Raw genomic sequence first — 13,762 nt, forward strand, 5'->3', positions numbered from 1 at the left:
TATCCTTAGTTGCATTGATTACTGACATAGTGTCTTCACATGTCTGCCTAAAAAAAAATCAATCAGATCCAGAACGCTGCTGCTGCTGGTGTTCTGACTAAAACCAAGAAGACAGAGCACATCACCCAGTTCTACAGTCCCTACACTGGCTCCCTGTAGCTCAGAAAATAGACTTTAAAATACTGAATGGCTTAGCACCACAACACATTAAAGATCTGCAACTGTTGTCTCAACCTTCCAGACCCCTCAGGCTCTGGTTCTGGTTCTGCTCTGCATCCTAAGAACCAGAACCAAACATGGAGAAACAGCATTCAGCTTCTATGCACCACAAATCTGGAACAAACTTCCAGAAAACTGCAAAACAGCCAAAATATTTGGTTCCTTCAAATCCAGACTAAAAGCCCATCTGTTTAGAGTTGTTTTTGGACCATAATCAATAAACCATTACCATCATTTTGATTTGCATTTGGCAAAAGGTAATGTTTCAAATGTTGACTGTGTTTTCTATGACTTTGTATTTTTATGATGTAAAGCACTTTGAACTGCCTTGTTGCTGAAATGTGCTCAAACTTTGATTAACTGATTCACTTATACTCTGCTTACTATACTCTGTCCTTATATAAAACACAGAAGAAAAACGTTTTGACTCAGGCTTACATAATTACATCATTATGCATCACAGGACTAAAATGTCTGTCTAACATTGAACTTGTTGTTTAACTTGTTATGCTGTGTACCAGAGAAGCCCCAAGTCTTTGGGATCAAAGCCAACTTCAGCTAACATGGCCATGAAACATAAAGCCTCCAAGCAAACAGGCCAGCAGTCACAACACATACTGTTTGTGGTTTCAGCTGAACTCTCTGAAAAATGCAAACTTTTGGTGAGAAGCATCAGAATCAGTTCAAATCAATGGTGATTCTTAGATAGATGGTGTTCTAGGCGAACCCCAGTTTTTGTCAGTCCCCCAACCAATAGATAGATACCACAAGTCCGAGTTGGAAGATCTGCACCATTTCAACTCTTCACCAGTGTATGAGAGAATGATACATGAACAAAATGGCTGCTAAGATGGAGAAGGAAAACATGTCAGATGATGTGGACAAGCTGCCTTCGATCTCATACTACAGTAAAGTTCACTGCCTAATGAACAAGAAGAGTGAGTACATAATGGAGGAGCTTCACAGCCTGAAAGCCATATTGGCAATCAGCGTTTAAATGCATTTGTAAGGAACATACAGACTTTTCACGTGAATAACAAGATTCTGGTGGCTGGCAGAGCAAGTGTAGTTTCATACATGCAGGTTACATGTCCGTCTTAGTTAGCAGACAAAAGCCACATTAGCTAAGCTAATTTTGCTAGTTCAGCAGAATGTACTACAGTAAATATCATTGATATTTATCTTAGTATTACACAGAGGTGGGTAGAGTACTCAAAAATTATAATTAAGTAATAATTGTATTGTTAAGTTAGATAGGAGCGAGGCAAGAGCTAGTTCTAAGCTTGTGGCTTTTTTTTTCATTGTTGTCATAGCAACTCCATAGCAACTGGTACGAATACCTACCAAGGTGGTAGGAGAACTATACTGTATATTCAAGGCAACATGAGAACTATATATTCAAGGCAATGGTAAATGGTAAAATTTGGGTAAAATGCAACTGATGCAGTTGGTTATTGTGTGCCTCCTCTTTTAAATGCTGCCCTGGGCAACTGCCCATGTCTATCAAATGTGCCTGGTTCAAACTGTTTGGATAATCATAAAGTCCTTAGGTTAAGTTAAATCCCTTTCAGAAAATGCCTCTGTACTCCATGACCTGGCTTCTGAACACAGCACAGCAGACAATTCGTTCCACACATTTAATAAAGCAAATAAGGTGGAGCCATATTTACTTTTCAGTAGCGTTCAAAAGTCATGAGTCAGCCGACATTTCTTAATAGTTTCTTTTCAAACAGACTCCTGAAAAACTTTTGAAGTTTTAGGATTAAGTTCATTTCAAAAGAAACAAAATCTTTTGATTTTGCTTGGAAGAAAAATTGTTACAATAAATCATTAAACTCAGATAAAGGAGAAGACATTGAGCATTTGTTTTTCTAAAAAAAACTTTATAATCGCCCACATTTGCAACCACAGGTTAAAACATGCAACATACCCAAACCTCTTGCAAATTGCAGATGTAAACGTCATAAAACTTATGGCATATGAATGTTTGAATTTGAAATTGTTATGGATTATTAAAAAAGGCGGTAAAGGTGAAGGTGAATTAGGGGATGGGTGTGGATTTTTAGCATTGCCTGAACAGCTGTAACATTTGGACCCAACCCTTTTTTATCTCTTGGGTTTATGATTTGTTTCACTGAATGATTCACAGATAACAGTGAGAGGCTTAACAAAATAAATAATTAAAAATCTGGTTCAAAAGTAAATCTGTAAACTTTTACGCAATACCTTTTTGAAGCTACCAACAATACTTTTTTGAAAAATGTACTAAAATCTCCTTAAATATTGTTTCACCTATATAACAACATGTCAGTTTCAGTTTTTTTACTGCTTTACTTCTTTGCTGTGAATTATATTTAAAAAATTATAAAATAAAACCTCCATGGAACAAGCTTACCAGTCTATATGCCTCTGATGACATCACAAGAGGCCTCTGGCAACTAATCATGTTTTTCCTATTGAAAGCGAATGAGAAATAAAGTTCAAACCTGTCAAAGTTAATTTACCCATCACAATGTCTATACCAGTTGAACAGCTTTATTTTATGAGTCTCTTAGGATTTCATCAATTGAAATACAAACAAATAAAAAAAATTATCAGTCTTTTTCTTCAAAATAAAAAACATTTTATTTTGTGGAAGTTTCAATTTGAAATTATTTACCAAACTGCTTTTTTATTACCAGAGAACATTTCTTAGTAAAAAATAATGTAATGTGTTCAGTTCAGTTTTATTTATCTAGTGCCAATTCACAACAAATGTTATCTCAATACACTGTAAAAAAAAACAAAAAAAACAAAACAAAACAAAACCAAAGCAGTCATTTCAATTCCAGTTTATTCAAGTTAATAAATAGCAGCATAAACTCAATTAATTATTCATAGTATTTTAAAAAGTTTCTATCAAAGGAAACCCAACAGATTGCATCATGTGACTGATGTGCAGCATTTATTCATCCATAAATGGATTGTATATTTAAAAGATTACAAGAAAGTCTGGCTGTTTTGGGGAGAATTTAAAGAAATGTGGGTGGAGTTTGAATGGGCAATGTTTGAATAATGGCGATAAACCTCAAGGTAATTCTCAGAAATGGACTGAAGTGTGCCTTGATGGGAAGGTATAAATACTAGTGGGTAGGTAGGAATTTTACTCAGAAAGTCACCTTTCCCCTTTTTGAAGGAAAAACAAATGAAGAAAATAAGGGAAGGTCCTCATCATGAGGCATCTTTAAGATGTTTTAACCAACCCTGATACATGTTCAGCTGACCTCTTGACACCTTTAATTTTTTTGCTTTTGGTGCTCGTTTTTCATGACGCAGTTTATGTCCAACAGCCTTCACATGCTGCGCATGCTGGTATCAGGGCAAAACACAAACAGCAACAAATACAACAACACCTCACAGAACACAACAGAACCAACATTTCTCAGAGGCTACTGGGTTTGCTGTGATGTCACAGAGGTTTTTGATTTATTGTTTATTCCCTGAAGCAGGAATCAGAGAAGAATGCAAACCAAGGTCAGGAGACTCAGTGCCTGAATCTATGAGTAAAAACATTCATTGTTATAGAGCTTGCATAGTTCTTTGTTTGTTTGGCCCCTCAGTAAGGTTATTAGGTACAACCAAAACTGTAGAATGCATAGTTTAGTTCTTATCCTAATGCATATGAAAATATTAAAATGCAGAAATAGAAAAAGATCTGTTTGTGAACTTTTGTACTGTGTTTTGTACTGTGGTTTTGTAATACTGATTTTATTGTAGTTTTTGTTTGTCTTATGTGTTATTTAAGAGTAAAAGAAAGTAGAGAGCAATAAATATGTCATTTACAAATATAAATGACATATTTATGTATATATATATATACATATGCCAAATTAACATATAAGTTAATGAAATAATATAACACAAAAACATATTTTATTTTGCATTGTTTAATTTTAGAAGTAATACATAAATAATGAAAAAATAAGGAAAGATTAGAAAGAAATGGAAAATTAAATAATGCTGTTAATATTAAATTACAACTGATTTAACAATAGTATTAACATTAAATTGTATAATTTAATAAATTAGGAGATAGTTCTTATTTTTTGTATACAATATTTGGCACCTTAATAACTTCATCAAGCCATTTATTTATTTATATATTTATTGCGAATTTTGCCAGGATCCGTCGTCCATATTTATATCCATATTGATTTTATGTGTAAGAAGAGCTTCTTGATAAAACACTTCGCGGGAAACAGCCTCGTCTATCACCTTTTAAACTTCATATAAATAGTTGATTGGTCAATTTTTCACGTGCTGGACAAAAGCTGACAGGATTGGTCGATAGATTCCACATAGTTAATTCAAGAGAGTGCTCGAGTTCATTCCTCCGTCATATGACTCTGTCTCCCTTCAATCAATGGAGGGCTTCAATGATTGGTTAGTAGTAAAGTGACGTATTCCCGGGTGTGTGATGAGCCAATGACATGAAACTATTCCTGGAAGAGGGGGAGCCTCTTGACATTCTTTAGAAGCCGGTTGCGTGTCACCGGCATTCAGTGTCAGCCCGCGTAGGAGGACGCCACTGAGAACTATTTATTTATTTATTGTAGTTTATTTTACATTTATCGAAGCTAATCATGCTGGGTCTGTGCCTTTATGTCCCCGTGTCCAACTCGGACCCAGTGGAAGTTGAGTATTTTGAATCTAACGGACTACCGTCGGAGCTGAAGTCGCTGTTCAACAAACTCAGCGTGTTCCTGCCCTCCCAGGAGTTCTCTACCTACCAAAAGTGGAGAAAGGTAGGACAGATTAATTCACTATTCTCCTCATCATCAACTAAAACTATATGGAAACAAATTTTTAAATCATCTAAACTTTATATATATTTATTTAGAAATATTCTACTTCATTGTTAGACAGCAGTTTTTCGGCGGGCGGAAGTGTAGGCCGCACAGTAGAAAAGACCGGTTTCAAAAATTTTTACTAAGTTTAGACTTCTCTTAAGCCTATTCAGTAGTTATAATGAAACTAAATCAGTTCGTACTTCCGTATTAAAACTGTATATCAATATTGTTTCTATTTTGATAGTGCATCATTTCTGAACGAGTCGTTTCAATTCTTAGGGAAATTCCTCCTTTCATGCGGTCGGCACGCAAGGTCAATCAGATCGGGCTAATTCCGCCTTTTTTCAACCCAACATGGTGCCGGAAAGCACTGGAATTTACTCCAACGCAGCTCTGCTCCTCCATATAATTTGTCACCGCAAATTGTGCAAACAGCTCATTATATAAAGGCAACATTTATGACACTATGATTATTGCCAATGCAAAATGGATATTTTTTTTAAAAAAAGAAAAAAGGGAAAAAGCAATATGTCCTGCAACTGCAACAGATGGCATTGATGCAATGCAATTTCTTTTTCAGACTTTATTTGTTCAGAAATTTATTTATTCTTTTTAATGTAATGTTTAAAATGAGCTTCTAAGCCATTTTAGGGCCTTGTTAAGTCACTATCAGCTGCTGACTATTTTACAGTGCTTCAGTATAAAAATCAGTTTTTGGTGCACAGCAACACTTGTAAAATTGAAGATAACTTCATTACACTGAAAATGCCTCATTATCCCAGATATTTAGTTATAAAATTAAACCATTTCAGAGTGAGGTTTGTTCAACTGAAATCAGTTTTTATGGTCCTGATTTAAGTCCTTATCGGAAGATTATAAAGACCGTAATAAACCTTAACATCCTGCAGACCAAAACTCCTATTGTTTAAATTCCTAAAATCAATTCCAAGTCAGATTTATGCCCTTGTGCTTTTGCATGAGCTGCATGGCTTGGCTGAAATGTCTCTGCAGGGTATCGTTACAGTCATATGCCTGCACTCTGGTCTGCAGGTCAAGTATCTGTCTGTCCTATCCAGCCTGGAGTACAGCCAGTTTCTCTGTCCCTGTTATAGCTCAGCAGGTCTGAAGCCAGACGGGATTAAAACAGTTGGCGGGTCAGCCTGATTGGGATGTTAAAGATAGATGTTGGTGGTTGGTATGGAGTGATACCTTCATGGTGAAGGGGGCACCTCCTTTAAATCTCCGGTGTCGTGACTTATTGGTGTTCCCACATGCTGTACATTTCGAACTGGCAGCTCTTCATTTATAAGCGGTTTAATTAGATTTACTGCCAGGTGACTGACTGATTCTGCAAGATGGTGTTCCCTTCAGAGAAATTGATATCTGCATTTAGTTTTGGGGGGAAATAGGCAAATAATCACTAATTTCATTGCAGAAAACTCTAAAAAGTGAAGAAAAAGATGCAGATGGGCAGCTGGACTTTGAGGAGTTCGTTCACTACATGCAGGACTACGAAAAAGACCTGAAACTGGTGGTGAAGAGTCTCGACAGGAAGAATGCCGGTATGCAGCCACTTTTTCTCATGCTTGTGGCATTGGCCTTTTGTTTCACTCTGACTAAGCAGATTCTGATCCGTTTCTGTCTTTCTAGGCCGCATCGACGCCAAAGAGTTGATGCAGTCGCTTCGTGACCTCGGCGTCCATATTTCCCTGCAGCATGCAGAGACAGTCTTGAAGAGGTAATTAAAAAAAAAAAAAAAAAAAACACACACCCCCCTGGAGACGCGGGGTGCGCATAACACAAAAATCTCTCTTTTTCACAATAGAGAAAAAAAGGAGAAGAAAAAAAGGCACAAAAAAGACGAGAAAAAACACCAGAGGGCAGAAAACACACAAAACGCCCCAGAGAACACCCTACACGAAAAACACCACACGGAGAGCCCCACACTCACACTAAAACAAAACAAAACAAAAAAACACTATTAAAACCAAAAAGAAAAAAAAAACACAACACATGTTTAAACGGGGGAAAAAAAAAAAAGGCGCCCAAAAAAAAACACAAAAGAAAAAAAAAACATGGGGAAAAAACAAAACAAACACAAAGAAAAACAGAAAAAAATAAGACGCGCGAGATGTGTAAAAAACAAAAAATAAAAAGTAGAGGAAACAAAAAGATATTAAAAAGAAAAAAAAAAAAATATCACACAAAAGGCCAAAAAAAAAAAAAAATTCCCCCAAATTGGTTTCTTTCAATATAAAACTTTAACACAAGTGCAGCTTGACTGCCCTGATCGAACATGAAACTTTCTTTCAAATGGTTTAGAAAGTTCAATTAGAAATATAATGTAAAAAGCTACTCGGGTAAATGTAACTGGTTCCTACCCAAATCTGGAAAGGAGGTCAAATGTTAGCTTTACAAATTAAATTCAAACTCTTCCTGTATTACATAAATATAGAGAACCCATTTTCCCTGATAAGACCTATCAATATGGCTGCTATCGCGCTAATCAAAGCAATCAGGGTGTTACACCTAGTTTGTTTCCTGCTTCCTCGGAGATCAGTCTGCACAGGTCGTGCGTCATCCATTAAGCTCCATTAGGCCTGTGAAAAGAAATGAGGCTCATTCCAGTGGGGATTATGTTGGGAAGATTTTCCAACTTGCTGAGCTGTTATGTAAACGAGGGCAGCAGTCAGTCAGAACCGGTGCAGACCTGCAGGTTATTTTGGATCCCGATGTGCAGCCCTGCAGCCTGGACTCATGACAGAGACGAGAATAGAGTCGGTCGCTCCTCACTGCGCGCCAAGAACATTGTGAATTAGTGATGAAACCTCAGCTGCTGGAGGGTTTGACCAGGACAGTAAATCCAGTCAGTTTGTTTACAAAATTAATCACATTCTCGCCTCGTCTTTGTCCTTTTTTCCCTCTGATTACTGTCCACATACTGTGCTTACAGTTCAGATTCTCGGTAAAAGGGATCGGAGTTGATTAAAAACCGGAAGCAGTCGGTTCCTGGATCTGATCACCTTAAAGCAGCAGCGCCTCCTCCTCTGTTTGAGGAGCCCGAATTAAAAATCTGCGTCAAAGCCCTTTGTAATAATCCCCAATAATTATTTTAAATCCGACTCGTGTGATCCGTGACGGTGACTTGGCTTGACCCTTACTATGAAAAGACAACCTGCCTGGTGACTCATATTTTCCCTTCACAGAAGAGCTTTGTCACTAATGAGAAAATCCTCAGGGGTCAAAGTGAAGACGATTGAAGGAATGTTGCTGAGTTTTGCAGTTTGGATGTCTTTGTTAGATTTGTTAGCTTACACCAACAAATCTGCAATAAATTGGCTTTGGTATGGACTAGAAAAGCATTTACCAACTTGGATGCAAGCTTTGACTTTAACAAAACTCAGATAGTTTGGTGCATAAATTAGGTTAAGTGTGCATCCACACCAGCCCAGGTTTCTCAAATTGTTTGCAGTGTAGAGTGAAAGTGAACCACACCATCTGAAAATGGAGCAATTTTAGTCCCCAATCAAAACCGATGTAAAAATATCAAAACTCTTTGCTCCTCAAATTTAAAATTGTTCCAAATCGGCAGATTAGAAATCCAGAAACATAATAAAAAATTTGTCATTTTGCAAATTGAACAATTTAAATTAAAATATAACAGTTTTGGTTTTGGGAGATATTTTCCTAAAAGTTGAACTGTTTTGTTGGCAGATATTTGATGTGGGTGAGAACCTGATGGTGCCTGATGAGTTCACCATGGAGGAGAAGCAGACTGGGATGTGGTGGAGGCATCTGGCCGCAGGTGGAGGAGCTGGAGCCGTTTCCAGAACCTGCACCGCCCCGCTGGACCGTCTCAAAGTCATGATGCAGGTAAGAGGACCGTCAAACAAAAAAAACAAAAAAAAAAATCAGAGCAGTGACTACTTCTCCGTTGCTTAACGTTGGGTTGCACCATAAACGAGTTAAATTTTAACAGTTGGTTAAGGGCTGGACAAACAGTCCATGGACCGATTCTCGATGTACCGCCAGCCAATCGGGTCTCGGGAACAAGCGTCACACCCTTGACTTTGAAATCTTCTTGTCATCAGTGCGATTAGGGGTGCCCTGTGCCAAGTCATGATGTGCCAGCAGCTCCAGTTTACGTCAGAATGAAAGTTGACTTTGACCTTTTCATTGATTAGAAACATATCAGTTGTAGTTAAACCAACCTGACCCAGTTGGCTGGAACTTTGCGCAGCCCAGATGTTAATGTTCCCAGTTCACTCCAAAAACCCAGAGTGTCAACATATTTAAGTCTTAAATTGATGAATCTGAAGTTGAGGCATTAAAATGTCTCGAATGCCTTTTAAAGAAATGGTCTAATGAATTCGGAAGTTGGAACTACAACGCGGTTTACGCTGTGGTAACCGCATTCAACATGACAACGCTCATAAATATTGTCTTCCATTTTATTTTTCGACTGGGAAGCCTGTACTTTCCATTTCCGATTACAGCTGGAACTCAACATTACGTTTCATGGAGGCTGAACTAATTAATCTGCCGTGAAGGAAAAAAAACTGCGACTTTCCGTCGGGGGAGGGATCGAGCTGCGCGCACAGACCATCTTCGTTACGTTCTGTGACGCGGCGGTTGAGGCTACAGCTAACTAGCTGCTAGCTAGCTCGCTTGCTTTTTTGCATTTATTATGGCTAATTGCAAATTTACCGGACGACGTTAGTTTTCGGTTTTGGCTCACCTGTGATGTTGTCAACCCGTATAATGCTACTAATGTCAGTTATGATCGCTGACGTGCCGAAAATCCCCTTCCCGAAAAATAAACGGTTTACGGTGCTAATGCTAGCACTGTTCTAGGAGCAGTATTTGTTGGAACACAAACTCTGATGTCAGAGACTGACTGGATTTTTAAACATGGTGGTCAAACACCAAGCTTTGCTATTGAAATAAAATTATTCAATCTGTTACTGTGGAGGGAAACTAGGGTTTTATTTAGTTTGTCTATGTTCTTGGGCGTCTATCAAATTTAATAATTGGGGTGAAAAAAGATATAAATAACATTGATCAATAGAGGTCTTAAACTTAATTCATAATGATCTGACTCTGACTTAATCGCCATTAAAATAAAGTTTTTAAACTCGTTTTATTTACCTGCTGGGTGTTCTTTCCCTCTCAGGTTTATGGATCTCGAACCAACAACATGTGCATCATGAGCGGGCTCATGCAGATGATCAAGGAGGGCGGCACCAGGTCGCTGTGGCGGGGGAATGGGGTGAATGTCATCAAAATCGCTCCTGAATCAGCCCTGAAGTTCATGGCCTATGAGCAGGTAACAGAAGAGACTCTAATTGAGAAATTTAAGCTCTGATCTCTGGCATTCGTCCTCCATTGATGTGCTTTTTTTTCTGAATGGGTTTCTGCAGATTAAGCGTCTAATCGGCAGCGACAAGGAGACTCTGAGCATCCTGGAGAGATTTGTGGCAGGTTCTTTAGCCGGAGTAATTGCCCAGAGCACCATCTACCCCATGGAGGTGATTATCCTTTTATTTAGACCTCCTACCTGGAAAACCGTCGGCTTTAGAGGTCTGCATTTAGTAACATGTCTTCTTTCTTTTCAGGTTCTGAAAACCCGTCTCGCTCTGAGGACAACCGGCCAGTACGCCGGGATCTCGGACTGTGCCAAGCAGATTTTCAGGAAAGAAGGCCTCGGGGCGTTTTATAAGGGTTACGTCCCGAACATGCTGGGCATCATCCCGTACGCCGGCATCGACCTGGCCGTGTACGAGGTGAGAACGGACTCTTCTAGCTTTAAACTTTGGTTCTGATGAGCCACAAAGTCTTAATTTCTGGGTTTTGTGGTTTCAGACGCTGAAGAACGGCTATCTGCAGCAGTACGGCGCCAACAGCACCGACCCGGGCATTCTGGTTCTGCTGGCCTGCGGCACAGTGTCCAGTACCTGCGGTCAGCTCGCCAGCTACCCCCTGGCGCTGGTCCGAACCCGCATGCAGGCACAAGGTGAGACTGAGTTCTTCTCTGGCTCCCATTTAGGACCATTAATAAACTACTGAAATAATCCTAGAATTTATTTATAATGCTCCTTATATCCTTAGTTCTCAAAGGGCAAAAATCAAAACAAGCAATTGTAATGACTAAAAATGATTAAATGTGTAAATTAATCATAAAATTGCACAACAAACTAAAGAAAGCAGTTTGATAAAAGAACAGCACAATCAAAGCAGAAATTAGCCCAAAACTGCACAAAAATATAAACATTTTGTATTTAAGATTAAAAAAAAAACCTTTGTATGCAAATATGTCCATGACAAAGTTTTAGTTTCACCCAATTAAAATGTTAAAAAAAAAGAAAAAAAAAAGCTATTAATCACTTCCTTTTCTACAAGTGATAATATGTAGTTGGATTTTAGGCATAAAATGTTTTATTTAAACTAAATTGTTGCATCTTCTATTTCTAATGTATAAAAAGGATTATTAAAATAACAGTTGCTGCTCTAGACTTGATTTATGCATCAGACTAAGACTCTTATCACTCTAGGGAATGAACTTCTAATCAGTCGATGTGAAGCACATTTTATCTAAGATTAGATGTATTAAAGATTTTATGGCTCCTTTTTGTTGGGAACTACAATTAACAAGAAGGGATGTTTGCAGTTTAATCCCTCACAGATTTTGCAGCGCCAATTAGAAATATTTGCGGCAGATTAGGCAGTAATTGCAAATGCATGATGTTTTGACATCGGGTCTGAGGCAGCAGTGTAGTAAAAGTAAAATACTGTCACCTGCAGGTGGGAGTTTGCACTGACTTGAACCCAAAGTTTTTCACCATTTTTGTGGGAAATTAGGCATTGGTGCAAAAACATCTGAATTTTGAGTGAACTTCTATGAACGCAAGATAATAAAAATACTGACTTATTTTGTCATTGAAGTCTCGAGCCACATAAAACCTGAGTGAAGTCAGACACGTGCTTCAGGTGACTGAGGAAAACTCCTCACTATTTTATCTTAATTTCTGCAGCTGTGACTGAGGGTAACCACCAGCAGGCGTCCATGACGGGCGTCTTCAGGCAGATCCTGCAGAACGAAGGCCCCGCAGGGCTCTACAGAGGCCTGGCCCCAAACTTCCTGAAGGTCATCCCGGCCGTCAGCATCAGCTACGTCGTCTACGAACACCTCAAGACTCAGCTGGGGGTGACGTCGCGCTGAGCCGCCGACCCGCCCGGCGTTAGGAGTCTCATTCTGTGAATGTCAGCTGACGTCAGGCTGAGGAAGAGGAGGAGATTATGGACTCTGTGAGCTCAGGATGTCAGGATTACGACCGCTGCTATTTATGTTTTTAAGTGTCGAAATCGAGGACCAAATGTTTGGGCTTGAGTCCGTCCAGGTCTTTGTTTAGCTCTGTAAGCTACTGACTGTAGCATTAAAATGCTCTGTAGCCGTTATCAGTTCTGCCTCTTCATCCTAAAGAGGGAACATCTTTGCACAAACCTCATCCTTTTTAGTTGAGTGGCTATTTATTTCCACCCCTCTTGTATTTATTTATTCTCTAGATGAAGGGAATAAGCCAATAGTGCTATTATAATTTATGGTGTGGGATGATCGCCTTAACATCCACTAAACACTAACTGTAGTCGTGTGACGTTTTTATTTTTGTATTTAAAAGCTGGAAGTCGGCACATGTTCTGTGCCTTTTGGAGGATTGTTGTCTCGAATGTTCACCTCAGGTTTAAGGGAAATGTATTATGAGCACATGTTCAAAAGCTCTGGAGGGAAATATGAAGCATTTTGCACTTTAATCAATGTTAGAAGGGCCTATCAATGCAGAATGAGAGTAATTTCAGAATAAAGATGTTTTAGTATTTTAATGGACCATTTTGATCCAAATAAAAGCATAATTACATTAAGTCTCTGCTGTTTTGTTTTATTTTGCATGTAAACATGTAGATCATCCTGGTTTTTTTTGTCTAAATGACTGAGAAGTTGGGAAATACTGTTTCAGGAAGGGAAAGCGGTGGCTTTTGGGGAAAATCTGGTTTTAAATGAATTTTTACTTCCAGGGTAAATAAGTATTGCACAAGACTGAATCAGTTTTCTGTCAAACTTTATAAATCTTCTGGATCCTGGCTTTACCAGGATTTCAATAAATGGAAATTTACCATGAGTCATAAATTACATACTTAAAAAAGGTGTTTGTTTTTTTTTTTTGAAGATCTGACTCCAATTTAAAAACATAAACTTGCATCTGAAATCCTACAATTTTGATAAGTTTAAAATTAAACACAAAAATTTACTAATCATGATGTAATACAAATTACCAAAAATAATTTGTGGTTGCAAGAATTTTATTTTTATTATTCAAAAAGTTAAATACTTAATACCAGAGGTGGGTAGAAAACCCAAAAATTTTACTCAATTAGCAGCACTTCATATTTTTACTCAAGTAAGTAGATAATAGAAATTACTTTACTAAAGTATTTGGTGAAAGTTGACTCAAGTACTTGGACTTTTCATTTATAAATATTACATAGTCAAATGGACCAAAACAAAGTTAAGTGGAAATTTTGGTATTTTAAGAACAAAAATGACTATAATTCATATAAGCAACAAAAATAGTCGGGCGAAAGAGTTTTTTATTGAAAGAAACTGATTTGGAAAAATTAACATTTTAATCAAAACTGCAGGTGTGTGTCTGAGTCTGGTG

At 38.0% G+C, this 13,762-nt stretch overlaps 1 protein-coding gene across 1 annotated transcript; it reads left to right on the top strand.

The window, feature by feature from the left end:
- Window positions 1-4,737: 4,737 nt before the first annotated feature.
- slc25a25a (solute carrier family 25 member 25a) lies at window positions 4,738-12,965 on the top strand. Its single transcript, XM_016669116.1, has 9 exons — window positions 4,738-5,003; window positions 6,484-6,610; window positions 6,699-6,786; window positions 8,705-8,921; window positions 10,222-10,374; window positions 10,469-10,576; window positions 10,664-10,831; window positions 10,911-11,061; window positions 12,080-12,965. The coding sequence occupies exons 1-9, from the start codon at window positions 4,842-4,844 to the stop codon at window positions 12,265-12,267; spliced, it is 1,362 nt and encodes a 453-aa protein (XP_016524602.1). The 5' UTR covers window positions 4,738-4,841; the 3' UTR covers window positions 12,268-12,965.
- The last annotated feature ends 797 nt before the right edge of the window (window positions 12,966-13,762 follow it).

The sequence above is a fragment of the Poecilia formosa genome, unplaced genomic scaffold (assembly GCF_000485575.1).
Source record: "Poecilia formosa unplaced genomic scaffold, Poecilia_formosa-5.1.2 Scaffold20, whole genome shotgun sequence".
Classification (NCBI taxonomy): domain Eukaryota; kingdom Metazoa; phylum Chordata; class Actinopteri; order Cyprinodontiformes; family Poeciliidae; genus Poecilia; species Poecilia formosa.